Below are 18,013 nucleotides of genomic sequence, written 5' to 3' on the forward strand. Positions count from 1 at the left end.
ATTTATTCAAAGAAAAAACCCACACAGAAAATAATAAAATACTAAAGAAGAAAATACCGAAATTCCAAAACCCAAACAACAAACATACTACAAAATAATAAAACATTACAAAAAAAAAACTTTTTCTGAACTGCATTTAAATGGAAAATCTTGAAATTGAAAATAAAAAATAAATATAAATAAAAAAGAAAATCGTATTTAACATTTAAGTTAAGTCCAATATTGAAAATGTTTTGGACAACAGCGAGCACGAGTAAACGAGTACGAATACGAATCCGAACACGAATACGAATATGAATACGACTATGAGTACCTACCTAAGGGGTTCTACTCGCATAGCAAACGAGTACTCATGCCACTCGCTCACATACACTGACAACACATACAAACACACACACTCACACATGTATTTTTGTGTAAAAGTTTAAAACATGAAGAGCAGAAAAATATGAACTACTGATTAATATGAAATATATTGAAATAAAATAATTTCCAAACTAATTACAAAGAAAAAGCTTTTGGTCGTTTCATTTGCCTCTTGCTTCAGTTGAAAACCACTTTAAAGCTCTATGCATGTGCTGGATGTCGCAAAATATGCTAAAAGCTTGCTCACAAAGCTTTTCCTGGTTAAGCTTTTAGCCATTTTTCTTTAGTTGCATTGCTATTGCAACACTTTCGCAGCTTTCTCACGCTCGCAACATGTTGCGTGTGACAGCTGCGTTGTATGCTAGAGTTTAAAAGTTGCAAGCGTATAAAAAAAAAAATTAAAATATTTTAATGAGAAATAAAAAATATGTTTAAATGATTATTAATTTAATATGTTTTATTATCATTAAATTAAACCGATTTAATATTATATGTATTTTCTTAAGCATTCGTGTGCATGCATGGCACGCGCCATTGCAACATGTTGCAGCACATGCCGTTGCGTTCGACTGAGCGCTTCATACAGGCTCGCACACGTTCGCAGCGCAGCCGCCTCAAACAGCCGCAACTCAGTTGACATTTGCAAGCGCGACGTAGCAGTCGCTGGCGACGCTCGATTCGGCATTCAGCTCGGATACACCAGCTCTCGGTTCGTTGTGGACGCTAAGTTAATATATCGCAGTTAATAGCCGAGGCAGCGGCAGCGGCTGCGGCAGTGACGCAGGCAGCGACAGCGACAACGACAGCGCTAGCCAACAATAAAAGCGAAAGAACGGACAACAACAAATAGTCGCTGCTCCTGTGGGTGAGACGGCACTTTATTTGTTGCTGCATTTGCCATTTACCATTGTTATTGTTATTGTTGTTGTTGTTGGCATTTTACGCTAGTTACTGCTTCTGCTGTCGGTGCTGCTGCTGCTGCTGTTGCTGCTGCTGCTGCTGCTGCGTTCGCCGCGCTTTACATTCTCGCTCCATTCGCTTCATTCCGTTCCACTCGCCATTTTGTCGGCAACGTGCCCTGTGGAAGGTGGACGCGAATTTTGTGTGTGTGTGTGTGTGTGTGTGTTTTGTGCTTTTTGTTTTGTTTTCATGTGTGTGTGCGTGTGTGTGCGTGCGTGTGTCTGTGCCTGTGTGTGTAAATTTGTGTGTGCTTTTTTTTCTGCTGTTTTTGTTGTTGTCATCATTGCTTTAAGTATTTTTAGTGCTCGCGTGCGAAATTCGGTGTCAAAGTGAAACATTTTACGTGAGATGTAAGTTGGAAGAGGCCTTGAAATGTCCTGAAACAGGCCAAACGAGAAACAACAACAAACAAACATAAAAAGGCAAATAAGAGAAAATCAATGCGCGTGCCGAATGTGTGCGTGCGTGTGTGTGTGTGTGTCTTTCTGTGTTTGTGTGTGTGTGTGTCAAAGAAAATCCATAAAGCGCGCTGTGAAACTCGTCGCAGTCGAGCTATGCGAATAATTTATAAGATTGAAATTAAAGACACCGAGCAGCGCTCTCTCTCTCTCTCTTTCTCACTCTGGCACACTCACTTTCTCTCTATGTATGTGTGTGTGTGTGTGTGTGTGAAAGCAACCGCAAGAGGCCAAAAGGAAGATAGCGCAAACAATTTCTTGGCAGCTGCCTCAACTGCAAACGAAATGCCGAAATGCTTGGCCTGGCCCCAAAGCCGCCTCGCCCGCATCCGCATTTCGTTCCACTTCTGTTCTGCGCCTCCCTCTATCTCTTTACTCCTCTCTCTCTCTCTCTCTCTCTCTCTCTCTTGCTGCAAATATGTTGTAAACATGCGAGGCCGCTGCCAAAGGCGCTGGCAGCATCATACGGAACAGCTGATTCGCCTTTGGGCCGCATTGCCAAGCGCTATAATATGCACACACACAGACGCACACACACACACACATTCTAACACACACACACACGTGCATCTAGGCGAAAGCAAAAGCATCAGAGCATTAGCGATAACTTTTCTTAAGTGCCAAACAAACAGCAAGTGAACAAAATTTAAAAATAATATATAAATAAAATAAAAAAAACCAAAACAACACAAAATACGGCAAAAGCAATTACAAATCTTAAGCAAAATTTACAACAATCAAAAATCAATATATATAAGTTTACAAATATATGAGAAGCTACATAAAACTGGCCCAAATATTGAATTGAGTAAGTAAGTAGCGAGTCCTGCTGCAGCGAGTGTGGGGATAATATCAATATAATCGATCCAATTACAGATTTTGCATAAAATATGATATCAATAGGCAAAAAACTGTAAATGCTTTCTGTTTAAAAGAAGCAAATGAATTGTTAGTCTTTATATAGATAGAGAGTGTATATCAATTACTGTCTCTCTTTCTCTCTCTCTTTCTCTCTCCATAGAGTAGTTTAAAGCAATAGAACAAATATATATGTTGAATATGTCAAGAGCTCCTTATTTTCTACATATAACAAGAGAGTTTATAGAACAAACACTCGATATTTTATACATTTACCAAGACAGCTCATAGAGCCAACTTTTGCTCGCGATTATAATTCCAAATTATAAGGAAGCCCTTAAAACCCTTATGAAAATCCTTAAGAGTTGTAAACCAAGTTTTGATCTATATATTAGTTACATATACTCTACTATAGAATGTATGTATGTATGTTAAGACCTATATACCCAGTAAGAGAAAAGTATATAACGAAGGAAGTTAGCGAGAGTGACTGCTCTTGAACCCACTTGACAATCTTTAACAATTTCGGATCTAGTAATGATATTCAATAATTAAGCCACCGGTACATGTAAACCTATAGCAAGTTGAGGTATAATCTACATAGGTGGAGCTCTCCTTAAAATATTAACGTGTGCATCCAGTTACAGAGTTTTACTTTACTTTTTACTCCGGCAAAATATTAGTGTAGGTAATGAGCAGAAGAAAGCATGGCAGACCCCATAAAGTGTAGATAAACTTAATCAGGATGATGAGCTAAGTTAATCTAACCCCGACTGTACACAAACTAGGGACTTGAAATGTCTCTAGTATACGATAAGCAGTAGGAATATGTTGTTTCGCACCTTGTGCATATGAGAGAAGCATAGAGTGAATGATATAGCAGTTCCGTCCAAGCTCTAGGGTATATTCGATCCAGCGATTCCCTACAAGAGCATGTTCTGTATGTTATCAGAAATGCATTCATTATTATTTGTTCTACTCACATAATCATGGGCTCATGAATAAGGTTTTGAGGACTTTAGTTGAGCCGAAGCAAAGGAAGATCTAAGAGTAGAGTTTGTATACTTTATAGATGACTTTCTATAGAGATACGCTTGCAAATTTGACAATATATTTTTATGCCCATCCAACAGTATTTCAGTCGTATTTTTACTGCACTCAATTTGTATCCAGAATCAAAAGAGAAAAACTCGTAAAGCCTTTAAGGCTTGAAATATAGCTGACATATTACGTATACGCAATGCTGGCAGTCAAGCGAATCGAACATATTTCATTGGCGTGCACTCCATTTAAGCATCTTTGAGATACTTAGTGCAGTCACTGTGAGCCGCTTAATACACGCAGCGAAAAGCTGCAGCAAGTTCCGAGAGCAAATTTGTCAGAGCCATATAAAAAGAAAGAGGACGAAGAAATGGGAAATAAGTTGAGCTGCATTTGGAATGGATTTTCCTAATAATTTTTTGCGATGTTCTTGTATGTCTGTGCTTTGTTCGCTGTGCTCAGGCGTGTCCCGATTTCGTGCAGTGTAAACAGCATGAAGGCCAAACGACAGCTGAGCACAGCCTGTCTCTATGCCAATCAACTTAACTATGTTTAACTTTCTACAGCTCTGCTCGCAAAGCAGCAACAGCAACAACAACAGCTGAAGGGCCAGCCCACGTAGGAGCTGTGCAGCGCCAGTGAAAGTGGAAGAGGCAGAGACAGAGGCAGAGGAAGTGGAAGTGGAAGCGACAGTAGCACTGGCAGTGGCAGTGGCTCAGCCAAGTTCAAAATCATCGCCTGACAATGACAAAGCGCTCCACTGGGCGGCCAGCAGCAGCAGCAGCAGCAGCAGCAGTAGAAGCAGCAGCGGCAGCAGCAACGTGGCGCACGCCAGCAGCAGCAACAACAACAACAATCAATGAGAGCAGCACGAGCTGGCGACGACGCTGCACAACAGCAGCAACAACAACAACAACAGCAGCAAGTACAGGAGCAACAGCAGCAGCAGCAGCAGCAATGCGCATTAGGCACTCGACTGCGCTGCCGGCAAGCGGCATATCCTGGCTGCTGTTCGTAATCTGTATGCTGAGCTGCTTGTGCTGCTACACAGGTAATTACCAACACGCCAAAATGCTTGACACTTGATTAGCATGACATTGCAACTGCAGCTGACACGCCCCATTTCGGCAACACCCCCTCCCCCAACATGATGCCCTAACCCATCCGAGTTGCCCCATGTAGCAAATCAGCAGTTGACAGATCCGCTTCGATTACGTGCTTAAGGGCTTATGTGCTTACGTACTTACGTGCTTACGTTATTATGCTTGCCGTTGCAATTGGCTCGAGTTGTGCATCGACTGTTATCTTGTTTATCGTTTGATTTGGTCACACTGGAGCGCTTGAATTGAAGTACTACATCTTGAAATCCGTATACATATATCGATACGAGATGTGGAGATCAAATCTTATCGTTAGACATATGCTATTGAGTACAGATAAAGACTTATCGAAGCTGGTTTACTATTGCTATAATCGATAAATATTTAGATATGGCTATGCTATTTTTATATATTCATATCAATATGTCTTTTTACTTGGCTTTTAGTCTGGTTATAGACATAACGAGGGGACTTCCGTAAAAGTTATCGATTTATCGAAACTTTAATGACATCTTAGATCAATCTACCCATGAAATCCTGCGAACTGACTAGTAAGATTATTATTTCAGATTTATCCACAACTATATACAATATTTCTCTCAAGCATCCATATCGACTTATCGAAATCGATTAAATTATTAGTATTAGCTCAACTTTTACGATCGATAATCATATATAGATATAATATCATTGCATACAATAACGAGCCAATAATACTAAGAATTTACCCATAGCCTATATCTATGTCTAGCAACATATCGATATCAGTTGAATATTTTTTATCAATAAAAGGCAGCAACGTCAAGGTAATACAACTTGTCTTGTACTCTGCCTCTACTTGCACATATCCATTACACTGTTGCCACAATTTTGACGATTAGCAAACCGGACGCTGAGCTAGCAAAGTTATCGACTTATCGAAATCTATACCATCATTGCCAGTTGCCAGGGGCAACAACAGTGCGCCTTTCGAGCAGAAACAATTGGTACTTAGCAAAGCCGATAAATACAATAGAGCCAAGTATTTTCGGATGGCCAAGGGTCTTGGTCTTGGCATCGTCGTTATCGCCTCGATTGTGAGGACTCGGCCTTGATACGCCCATGCCAAGACGATGAAATAATAATCATAAATAATGACGAAAACAATTGGGCGAGAAATATGGGAGAGGCATGCGAATGGCAAGCGGAAAGTGGATACGGAAAATGTATTTGGGGCACGAGCAGTGGCGCTACTGTTGAAGGGGCAGGTGCCAGTGCCAGTGCCAGTGCCAGGGGCGGGTCGACGATGGCAGGCAAAACAATTGCCGATAGCCTTGACATTGCACATGCAAAGTCGACTTTGGCTTTCGTTGGCTTTTTCGTGGCCGTTCGGTTGCCAAGCACCTGACACAGCCAGCTGGTGGAAAGGGCGGTGGGCGTGCCGCACTTCAATTTTGAACACTTCCCCAACAGCGACAATTCCACATTGTATGACACCACACATCCAAATAAACAATACAAAAATGCACTTTACAATCGAGCTCACACTTGGAATTATTCCCTTCTGCCTCTGTCAACCACAGAGCTTTGAGCTTCGCCTGAGGTTAGTTTGACAACTTTTGTATGAAAGAAAACGAAAAACTAAAATATATTTCTGTGAGAGCCAACAGTTTGATGGGCGTATTGGCTAGGATTACTGGTTTGGCTTTAGTTTAGAGTGAAAGCGCATATGGAATTATATTCAACTTTAAAGCTTTTGAAAGTTCATCAAGCGAAAAGCTTATTGTATAATTTGCATTAGAATAGAGGCTTTAAAGCTTTTAGCTGCAACTGTAAATGTCTACTAAGCTTTTAAGAGCTTTAATGTGCTCTTTTGAAAGAGTAAAGTAAATATTATTTTTTTATTAACGTATGAAAAAAAGCATAGAGTTTTAAGCTAACTTGAAAGCCTTCGGCTTGAGAAATTGATATTATATTAATATAAAGTCTATTTGTAAAGTCTATTAAGTAAAGGCAAGCTCCTTTACAGCAGAAACTTTACAGCTTTAAAGCACGATTGTATATTGACCAAAAACTTTAAGTAACTTTTTTATTGAAAATATCTAAAACCTAGTCGAAGTCAATGTTTCATCAGCTGACTTATTGGTTAACAATGAAATCTCCTTTCTTTATGTTTCTCAACAGCTTTGAAAAAGCTCGTGCTGTCACTTAAGAAGGTATAACATTAAAATATCTTGAATATGAAAGTTTGTTAAGTCTAACATCAACACCGAATTCTTAAATAAGAAATTATAAATATTTATATGTAGCTCCACACTTGGTAAATCTTTAAAAAGTTCATCAAGTCGTGCAGTTGAAGTTTTGCACAGCTTAGAGGAATCTCCCTTTAACTTCCACTACAAATAAGCCATAACTCACTATCAAGACATGTATTCCGAAAAATCTGACAACTTCTGATATATGAGGTCTGTATAGGGTATGCGCAGATCGAAGCGTGCCAAAGGGGGAAATGCACGAGCGAACTTTTGCCTCACTCTGGTTGTTGTTGACGCACATGGCCAAAGTTTGTGGCCAAACTATTTTGGCTGGTGTGGTGTGTGATATAACGAGTTGTCGTCGCTCCCACGAGGCAGCTCAAGTTCGGTTTTAGTGCTTCCGGCTTTGGCAATTGGCAGAGCTCCCCTCGCATCTCTCGCCACACTCAGTCAGTCAGTCACAATGGCAAGTTTTATTGCTCGGCTCTGCGCAATTGAGGGAGGGGGACTGGGGATGTCAAGGCAGTGCAGATTGATAAGTTCCCTAGCCCCTAGATGGCCGGCTAATTAGTTGGACTTTAGCCAATGTTCAATTACATATTAAAAGCGACGCTCGAGCTATGCTTCAACTATGCACTTAGCAATTCAATTGCCAGACATGTCGGACAGGCCAGGACGGACGACGATAATGCGACGAGTGGAGGCTCAAACAAACGGATCGATAGCTCCGGCCGGCATCAAATACTAATTACATAGTCAAGCAGTCAAAGGGCCAACACACACACGCACTCTCTATCTCTCTCTCTCTCGCTTTCTGTCTCTGTCTTTTGCATTTTTAATGGCACTTGACAACTGAGAAGTGCGTTGATAGACGGACAATCGAAACCCTTAAACGCACGTGCATAAACGCATGCATAATTGAAGCGCTTTGTGTTGGCGAGTGCATTGTTTGCCATTCGACTAATAAATAGGCAATCATCGAATGCGCTGACGTCAGGCCAGTCAGGCAATGGAAATCCATGAACTAGTTTTGCTAAAAATAACTAGGTAAAAGCTGAAATGAGAGTGACTATGGAGTGAAAATATGTGGGTAAGTAACTATAGCGAGTAGAGTTATAGAGAGTAGAGCTATAGCGAGTAGAGCTGTAGAGAGTAGAGCTATAGCGAGTAGAGCTATAGCGAGTAGGTCTATAGCGAGTAGAGACTTAGCGAGTAGAGCTATAGCGAGCAGAGTAGAGCGATAGCGAGTAGAGCTGTAGCGAGTAGAGCTGTAGCGAGTAGAGCTGTAGCGAGTAGAGCGATAGCGAGTAGAGCTGTAGCGAGTAGAGCGATAGCGAGTAGAGCTGTAGCGAGTAGAGCTGTAAAGAGTAGAGCTATAGCGAGTAGAGCTATAGCGAGTAGAGCTGTAAAGAGTAGAGCTATAGCGAGTAGAGCTATAGCGAGTAGAAACTTAGCGAGTAGGGTTGTAGCGAGTAGAGCTGTAGCGAGTAGAGCTGTAGCGAGTAGAGCTGTAGCGAGTAGAGCTATAGCGAGTAGAGCTGTAGCGAGTAGAGCTGTAGCGAGTAGAGCTGTAGCGAGTAGAGCTGTAGCGAGTAGAGCTGTAGCGAGTAGAGCTGAGGAGGAGCGAGTAGAGTTATAGCGAGTAGAGCTATAGCGGGTAGAGCGATAGCGAGTAGGGCTATAGCGAGTAGAGCTGTAGCGAGTAGAGCTATAGCGAGTAGAGCTATAGCGAGTAGAGCTATAGCGAGTAGAGCTATAGCGAGTAGAGCTATAGCGAGTAGAGCTATAGCGAGTAGAGCTATAGCGAGTAGAGCTATAGCGAGTAGAGCTATAGCGAGTAGAGCTATAGCGAGTAGAGCTGTAGCGAGTAGAGCGATAGCGAGTAGGGCTATAGCGAGTAGAGCTGTAGCGAGTAGCTATAGCGAGTAGAGCTGTAGCGAGAAGAACTATAGCGAGTAGAGCTGTAGCGAGTAGAGCTGTAGAGAGTAGAGCTGTAAAGAGTAGAGCTATAGCGAGTAGAGCTGTAGCGAGCCTAGCTACCTATAGCTCTATAGAAAACGGTAGCAAGTGACTTCCAGCCAATAGTCGAATGCAGCAAACAGCAAACAGCTTAGCGAATTGCTCTCGCCAAAGCGTAACATAACGAGACGCATCCATTTTGCACAAATGTTGAGCTAACCACTTTCCTTCCCGCTTGCATTTCCGCTTTGGCATATTTAGGTTTTTTGTTTTTGCTAGTGAGTTGGTTGTTTTTTGTTTTTTGTTTTTTTTTTTTCGTGTGTGAGTGTGTATATTTTTTTTCCATTTACCTGACGACAGCTCGACGGGTCGCATGCATCAACGCGCGCCACAGCGACACGTTGACAGCAAAGAAGACGTAAGGGCAAAGGTAAAGAGTGGAAAATTTGCATTGCATGCGGCGACAGGCGGCAGGTTGGGCGCACGTTGAGCGTTTCACTAATTGCATTGCACATAACATTGCAAATGGTTTTATAATCTTTGCTTCCGTTAACAATTCATATGCCAGCAACAACGACAACAACAACTAGAAGGTTTCCTTACGTCCTCTGGCCAACAGCTATTTTCTCACACACACACAAAATCTCATTAGAGACGGCCGATGATTACCAGCACACACACACACACACACGCACACACACACTTTGCGGCACTCGGTGTAAGGCACAAGTTGCAAAGTTGATGGCTGCACTCACTCAACGTCGTCGCCCTGACACTGCCTGACACGCCCCCGCCACCCACACAGATTTGACCCAAACGCCCAACATTTTGCACTTGCCATTGCCATTGCGTGTGCGTGTGTGCGTGTGTGTGTGTGTGTGTGTGTGTGTGTGTGAGCTTGGCAGAATTCTAAACATTTATGAACTGTTGCGAATTACACAAGTTTGCTGGCAACTATTTTGATGGGCCATTGCTTAAATGACTGTTCGAAAATTGCAGTGGAAATTGAAATTGAAAGCGACATATTTTAGATTGAAACAAAAAGCGTAAAATTAAAATTAAATTAGATTTAAATTACCTATTGAATTAGCAAGCAAATTAAGCTTAAGGATTGAGCGGGAAAAAATTTAATTGAAATTGAAATTGAAGTTGAAAGAGGCTTACAATGGTATGCTATAGTTGGGGTAGATATTGAAATAAACTTGGAAAAGATATACAAATCTATATAATGGAAAGCTATACAAGGCTAGGAAAAGCAAAGAAAAACAAAAGAAAAAGTACAAGTATTGAAATGGGATTGACATTGAAAGTGTTTGCGGTTGAAAAGAAAAACAGAGACAAATGGAAGCAAAACCAAAGTTCAAATTGAACTGGAAAGTGTGCAACTGAAACTTAATTTCAATATACATATACTATATACATCAATTGCAAATGCAAACTAACTGATTGACATTGAAGAATTTCAATTGAAAGTCAGCAAATGTAAGGTAATGCAATTATTTAATTGCAGCAATTAACCCTAACAAATTGAATTGTTTCATACAAAGCAATGAAAGGGCAAACAATTTGCAATATCAATTTGATTTGCATTCAATAATCAAGCACAATGCAATCAAATCGATTATTTTGTTGCCTTCATGGGATGCCGGACGAGTGCGATTCATGGAGTGAGATGCCAATATATGTAGTATATACACATACATACACACATATTTATGCATATACATATATAGCAAATTCTATTTGAAAATTCTTTGAAAAAATTGAAAAAGGGAACTCCATTTAGCTTATCCATAGCAAATTCGTTGAACAGCAAAAATTGATTTTCTATGAAAATAGAACAAGGGACTGCGGCTGCAGGCGGTGTTTCAGCCTCGAGGAGGTCACCAGCTAAATGTCATAACAAAAGCTATTTATAAGTGAGCCGCACGGTTGCACATAAACGGCCGAGCGTCACCTGTCCAAATGCTTCATCGCAGCACTCCCCCTCCCCCTCCCACCCTCGGCTAATGCCCAGCGTGCTGAGATTGCAAGTCCGAGTACTGTGAAAGGCACGCAAGTCAACGGACATTAAAAAGTAATAAGCATAATTGTGAAATGTCACCATGATGGGAAGGGAGGGGTAGGAAGAGAAACAGAAAGAGAAAACGAACAAAACAGCCATGAGCCAACTGAACAGACAGTATGAACACCAGCAAGAGAGAAAGAGACAGAGAGAGAGAGAGAGCAGGCGAATTGAATGTAAAAGCGTGTGACGTATACGGCACGTTGGCCCAACTTTGACCCAGAGCAGCTAAATTGTTTGGTCGACAGCTGGCGCAAAAGTCGGGCGCTTGCTTTTAATTATTCAACGATCTCGTAAGGGCCCAGAGCCGAAGACGCCAACAGCGTGCAGCAGAGAAAACATCAAGCAAACAACAACAACAACAAAATGCAAAGGAACGTACAAGAAGCAAACGCACAAACAACGGCAGCAAACTGCAGCAGCAGCAGCAGCAGAAGCAGCAGCAGAAGCAGCAGCAGCAGCAGCAGCAGAAGCAGCAGCAGCAGCAGCCGACCAAATGTCGCCTGAATCGGGCCGCTCACGCCGCGCTGCGTTTGCCCTGTGCCAATTGTTCGTCCAGCAGAAGGAGAAGCAAAAGCGCATGAAACAGAACGAAAGCAAAAAAAAAACAACAAAAAAAAAGTGCAGGAATTGAAAGAAAAAGTAACAAAAACAACCATGCAAAAGGCTTGAATGGCAAAGCGAAAAATAAAAAAAGTTTGCGGTACTTTTGCCGCCGCCGGCGTCGGCATCGACGTCGGCGTCTGTGGCTGCCAAAGTCCGTTCAGTCGTCCGGAAGTTGCTTACAACTTCGAACCATGTTTCAAGTGGGCAGCCGCAGCCGCAGCCGCAGTCACTGCTGCTATAACTGTAACTGTAACTAAAACTGCACTCAGCTATGCACCTAACGGTGAAAGTGGCAAGACTGGCGACGCATGGACTATTCAGCTGAGCTCGACCAGCGCGATGGGTGCACGGGGCGGGGGGGAAAAGTGTGTAAGGTCGAGGCCCAAACACTGCGCCTACGTCATGAGGCCAAGCAACGCGAACACGAGCACAAGAAGCTCAACTCAAACATGCGCCAAGTTCTATGCTAAAAGCTTTCAGAGTCCGAGCAAAAAGCTCATTGCAACGAACCTGCGACAGGCTTGCAACATGTTTGTTGTCGCTCTGCAACTCGAACCTAACTTGATCCGTTCGAGCCATGAATTGAGAGCCTAGAGGCGGTAGAGTACAGCAAGTAGAGTCCGTGGAGTGAGTGAAGAACCAAAGCGAGCTCAGTCTAGAGATGGCAAAGTCTAGAGCGGATAGAAACACTAGAGAAAGAAGTTTAAACTGGATAATGCTCATAGTTGGTGTACAAAGAGTAAAGTCTAAAGCTATGAGCTTAAAATGAATAAAGTCTATAGTAAAATTTAGAGAATAGATAAAACCTAGACCGAGTAGAGGCCAAACCGAGTAGGAGTCTAGACCTGGGTGGAGTAGAGTCTTTCCCGAATGTACGACCTTGATCGCGTGATTAAATTTTTATATTTGGAATCACTATAAAATCTAAATATCTATCGTATTCCAGATTGTTGACAATAAATTACAAATTTCAAGTTACTTCAGACTTACGATATAATTTATTAGTATTTGGAAATGTGCAGGAAACGCATACATATGAGTGTTATTAAACGTTTCGTTACCAGAATTTAGATGACCTCCAATGGATGGCGGGGCAGTAGCGCCATAGAATATTTTCCACAGAACCATCTATGCATTGAGAGAATGGGATGGTTGACGCTCAAAACGCTACATCTGTCGCACATGTACATGAAAAACTAATGTTACGACTGGCCAAGCGCTTCGACTGGGCGTGCAGCATAGTGTGTGGAGATAGGAACCAGATATGCATCCATGGCTTAGATATGCAGAGTTATCCGTAATTTCAGTTAGCGAGAAAGTAACAACTCAGCAATGAGATTGATAAGCCGTAACTTCCGAGGCTCTTGCACACCGTGCAAGATACTGGGCTACAGCAATACCCGAGATGCTGGAAGAAATCAATTTCATATCAGTATATCTATATATATATAATACGTATATAAATCAAGTACATACCTGGTATAGCTAATCGCTGATAAGTTGTGGAATGCTCGAATTGAAGCCAAATCGATCCGATTGGATGCTCGACAAGCTGCGCACATCTCACCTGTAGCTTAGCATATTGAAACTGTAGAAGATATCAATTATATACATATATGTATGTATGTTCTATCTGTAGACGATGTTCGCTTACCAGGGTCGGTCGAGCTCAAATCGCAACAACTGCAGCATTTTGAGAGTTAAGCAAACTATTCTCTCAATGCACAGAGAGATCTATGGTTTTTATTCATTGGAAATTCCAATTACAGAGAATTTTGACTTCTGATTCGAAATTATTATTATTATTATTATTATTATTATTATTGATTGTAGAAGATTTTCAATTACAACATTAATTTTGACATTTGGTTTTCTCTAAATGTTTTGCAAGTCCGTGATAATATTCTAGTTTTGTTGGGGTATGGAGTTCACTCGTAGAGCTACTTTTAATATTCCGTTTAGTACCATTTCATTTTAATTATTTATTGCTATTTATTATTTATTCAATGACCAATTCGCAAAATCCAAAAATCTGACGTTCCTTATAAATGCACTTGTATATACCATAATATTTTTCATTTTTACGTTATTTTTTCTTTTGAGTTTTTTTTTTAATTTTTATAATTTTTGTTTGTTAAACTTGAAATTTCGCATTCATATTTAATTATTTCCACTTGGAATTTTCATTCTGTTTATATATACCATTTTTTTGTTTTTTTTTTTCTTTTTTAATTCAGATTATTTTATATTAAACTTCGTTTCGATTTAAATTCACATTTGACATTTCCAGCCATTTTCCTTCACTTTTTTTTTGCAACTTTCACATTGTTTGACGTCCGCTTTTTTTTTTTGTGTTTTATATTCGGGAGTTTTTATGTTGAATCTGTTTTCTGGGGATTTAATTTTCAAATACGCGACCAATAACATTCCGAAACTATCTGGGCAACTTTACTCTACTTTAATACAATTACTACTAAAAAAATTAAATTAATTTAATTAAATTTTGTTTCAACAATTGGCCAAAGCTCTTTCACTTACTTAGATCGACTTGAACACTTCCACTTAACTTCTGATTTCACTTGAAATTTTGCAGAACAGTAATATAGATTTCATTTTTAATTCTTGACAATAACAAAATAACACTTTTAACACGATAAAATTTTGATTTTTTTTATGCTACAAGGGCTGGCTGGGGTGCCTTAATTTTTTATCGAATTTTAAGCCGAGGCATACTTGATTAGTAAAACTGTCTGTGCCTGTAAAATTTGAAAAAATTATATATTATAATTTAATTTTTTTTTATGAGTTCTAGTCGGAGAGCTGGCACTAACTAAATAATTCAGAAGCCGGCTGAGGGTGCCTTTATTTTTTACCGAATACCAAAGCCTACTTTGATGAAAAGAAAAAAAAAATTTGAAAATTATAAAAAAAAAAATTTCCGTGTATTTTTCCCGATGTGCTCTAGTCGGAGAGCAGGCACAAACTAAATAATTCAAATGCTAGCTGGAGGTGCCTTGAACTTCTTACCGAAATTTAAGCCAAAGCCTACTTTGATCAAAAAAAATAAAAATTTAAGATGCTTGTAAAATTTGGATTATAAAAAAAAAATAATAAAAAAAATTCTCCGTATATTTTACCCGATGTGCTCTGATCGGAGAGCAGGCACAAACTAAATAATTCACAGGCTGGCTGGAGGTGCCTTACCTTTTTACCGAATTTCGGGCCGAAGACTACTTTGATCAAAGAAAAAAAATGGGATACTTGTAAAATTTGGAAAATAATAAAAAAAAAAAAATTACAAAAAATTCTCCGTATATTTTTCCCGATGTGCTCTGGTCGGAGAGCAGGCACAAACTAAATAATTCAGAGGCGGAGGTGCCTTACCTTTTTACCAAATTTTAGGCCGAAGCCTACTTTGATCAAAAAAAAAAAAAAATTATACTTGTAAAATTTGGAAAATTATAAAAAAATTACAAAAAATTCTCCGTGTATTTTTCCCGATGTGCTCTAGTCGGAGAGCAGGCACAAACTGAGGCTGACTGGAGGTGCCTTAACTTTTCGGGCGAATTCCGCGTCAATGCCTACTTTGATCAGAAAATTCTTGATGCCTGTTGCCAGAACATTCCAGATGGCCTTCAAGGCCTACTTTGAGCAGTAAAATTATCGATGTGTTTGAAATGAAGTGTTGCCAGACATTCAAACTGCGTGAAAGCCTACTTTGACACGTAATAGGTGTTGCCAGACCTCCACATTGTATGTGAAGGCCTACTTTGACTAGCGTAAATGCATATTCCCGTTGTCAGACTTCAAAAAGTGTTCATGGCCTACTTTGTCTGACAGCTCGTATTTCGCAAATATACAATTATAGAGGCATATAAGAAATCCCTTGTGGCGTTTAGTCGTGGACAACGGATGTAAGTTACTTCTCCGAAGGGGATACCTATTTATATTTATTGTAGTTCTCACAGTTGGCTTGCGATAACGCTCTATTCGATCTCTCTCTCTCTCTCCTCTCTGTCCTCCTCTCTGTCGCTTTCCCAGCTTCCTCACTGACAAGCCTCAAGATCTCTGCATCAATCGAATCTCATGTTACATCTATAATTTATTGAGCTCTCTCTCGTTCTCTCCCTCTCTCTCTCTTTTTCGACAGTTGCACTCGAGGAGGACTGCGTGGACTTTCAGGGCAACAAGGTGAACCACGGCATGCTGTATGTGCCCGGGCCAGGCGTTTGCAGTCTATGCGTGTGCTATCATTCCGAGCCGCTGTGGTGCAAGGCCATCTACTGTGATCCGCCCTACGTAAGCCTTAGATCTTAGATCAGTTCCATATTAATGCAGCTCTAATGCCATTTCCATTCACTTTACCCTGCGACAGTTCTGTAAAAACTTCAGAGTGGGCGAACGCTGTTGCGAATTCGAATGTCTGGATCCGCCGGGCGAGGACAAGCTTTATCAGGTAAGTCAGGCGGAGGGGAAGTAATTCTCTGAACGAGGACCCAACTGAGCAAAGTAGTATAAGAGATGTATTGACTTATGGTATATGATAAATTGTAGGATCTCAGAAATAGATAGATAGATATATACTACTATCTGTAGTCTCACTATTGATATAATGTATCAACTATGTAGATATACTATAGATATCCATACTATGCAACAGAAGATACTCTTATTATTGAATATTGTATCTTCAGATCCTCAGTACATGCACTATAGATATATAGATAGATACACATCACACGTTAGATATCACAGAGACTATAAGCCTATTGATTCTTATTCTATATATATACTATACTATATTATTTCTTATTCTTCTTCGAATTGCAGGAACGTATGCGTAAACGTGCCGAAATTCTGGCCGGTAATAGTACCGCATGTCAGCTACAGGTCGCCCCGTTGGCCGTATCGACCATAATGCTCGGCTATCTGGGCAACAGCTTTCTCAGCTTATAACTTGAGCAGAAATCGTCTGAGTATTTAGCTATAAGTCAGCCAGTCGAAAAGATCTTAAGATATATAGCGGGCAGGTACAATTTTGTTAACTATAAAACGATCCTAACCAAATCCTAAAAGCTAAATGAACAGAAAACCCAAAAATGAATTAATTATTACAATGTAATAAATGAAGATATATATATATATATACATATATATAGAGAGTAAATCGAGATATATATATAAATGAAGAATATAATCTGGAGTAATACAGAATAAAACCGTAGGTTCTCAACTTATATGTATGCCCCTAGTCTTATGTAGGTACAATAATACAAATAATAACAGCATATAACACAGGATATATATAGTATATATATATATACAGCATATGACTTGTAAATACGCTGCCTGGAGCTCTATACACCAGAAATCGGATCAAAAACTTGTTGATTAGTGTTTAGCTAAATGAATCAAAGATGATAATTAGATCTTAAATGAAGATATATTATATATATACATAGATATATATATACATATAAATGTGCCCCTTTTTAATATTAAATGAAAGACAAGAACTAAATAAATAAATTATCGCAATGACTCCTCGTAATACTCATTATAAAACGCGCCCCAGTTCAAACACCTAGTGGAATTTTCAACACTATCTAGTCTTTTCTTTTCGAGCATAGATCTTAAGATACTTTCGAATGCAATTTTAGGAACGTTAGTAATCTACACATATCATGAGAGACACATACACACTCACACCCACACACGTCTAGTAATTATATATACTACATACATATATACCTAAAAATCGTATATATTTTGCATTGGTGCTAATATTATTTTATTGTAGGCTAAACACGATCCACACCAGCACACCCCACATGGACAAACACACACACTCCTTCAAGAGATATACCCAAACAATATCCACAATTTATCCACAGTCATGATCCACATCTAATTAATGTACGATCCGTTGGCATTGCATAGACGATACATATATGATCCACATCTGGCTTACATATGACTCGAATGCGATCCACATTTTATACTCATAAGGTATATATGCGATCCACGTGTGATCATATCCAATACAAAATTCAGGATCCACTCGCTTAAGATCCACAAACTCAAGATTCGCGAACTCAAGATACACATACTTACGATCCACATACTACAAATCCGCAAACTCAAGATACACATACTCACGATCCACATACTACAAATCCGCAAGCTCAAATTCCACAAGCTCAAAATCCACAAACTCAAGATCTACAAACTCCAAATCCGAATATCACTATACTCAAAGTCAAAATCTACACTTTCAAGATCCACAAACTCAAAATCCACACGCTCAAGATTAACAAACATTATGTCCGCAACTTGAAGATCCACAAGCTTAAGATCCACAAACTC

The 18,013-nt window shown here is 39.9% G+C and overlaps 1 protein-coding gene and 1 long non-coding RNA gene across 12 annotated transcripts; one reads left to right on the plus strand and one right to left on the minus strand.

Annotated features, from left to right (window-relative positions):
* The first annotated feature begins 954 nt into the window (after positions 1 to 954).
* Positions 955 to 16,755, plus strand: LOC115564492 (uncharacterized). Of its 6 annotated transcripts, none has more exons than XM_089263209.1 (7): positions 955 to 1,075; positions 2,359 to 2,596; positions 4,250 to 4,608; positions 4,639 to 4,734; positions 15,798 to 15,946; positions 16,023 to 16,103; positions 16,478 to 16,755. In XM_089263209.1, exons 3-7 carry the CDS (start codon positions 4,428 to 4,430, stop codon positions 16,601 to 16,603), a joined length of 633 nt encoding a protein of 210 aa, XP_089119335.1. In that variant the 5' UTR covers positions 955 to 1,075; positions 2,359 to 2,596; positions 4,250 to 4,427; the 3' UTR covers positions 16,604 to 16,755. The 6 variants fall into 6 exon arrangements, with proteins under 6 accessions (XP_089119335.1, XP_089119330.1, XP_089119331.1 ...); XM_089263206.1 differs by adding an exon at positions 1,629 to 1,676 and having other exon boundaries at positions 996 to 1,075; positions 4,250 to 4,734; XM_089263204.1 differs by having other exon boundaries at positions 4,250 to 4,734.
* Positions 12,992 to 15,190, minus strand: LOC149090537 (uncharacterized). 6 transcript variants are annotated; one of them, XR_016197512.1, is made up of 5 exons: positions 15,032 to 15,190; positions 14,186 to 14,403; positions 13,302 to 14,120; positions 13,124 to 13,235; positions 12,992 to 13,055 (listed from the first exon to the last, which is right to left on the minus strand). It is a non-coding gene; the product is annotated as an uncharacterized LOC149090537 (long non-coding RNA). The 6 variants fall into 6 exon arrangements; XR_016197514.1 differs by lacking the exon at positions 15,032 to 15,190 and adding an exon at positions 14,852 to 15,015; XR_016197513.1 differs by lacking the exon at positions 15,032 to 15,190 and adding an exon at positions 14,675 to 15,015.
* Positions 16,756 to 18,013: the final 1,258 nt, after the last annotated feature.

This window comes from Drosophila navojoa, chromosome X, assembly GCF_054131105.1.
Source record: "Drosophila navojoa isolate 15081-1374.11 chromosome X, UAZ_NAV_1.0, whole genome shotgun sequence".
In the NCBI taxonomy this organism is placed as follows: Eukaryota; Metazoa; Arthropoda; class Insecta; order Diptera; family Drosophilidae; genus Drosophila; species Drosophila navojoa.

Excerpts from the sequence above, each read along its gene's own strand:
- LOC115564492 (XM_089263204.1), top strand. The coding sequence starts at position 4,428 with ATGACAAAGCGCTCCACTGGGCGGCCAGCAGCAGCAGCAGCAGCAGCA. Across the intron at positions 15,947-16,022 it reads TCTACTGTGATCCGCCCTAC|TTCTGTAAAAACTTCAGAGT; the intron begins GTAAGCCTTAGA and ends ACCCTGCGACAG. Across the intron at positions 16,104-16,477 it reads GCGAGGACAAGCTTTATCAG|GAACGTATGCGTAAACGTGC; the intron begins GTAAGTCAGGCG and ends TTCGAATTGCAG.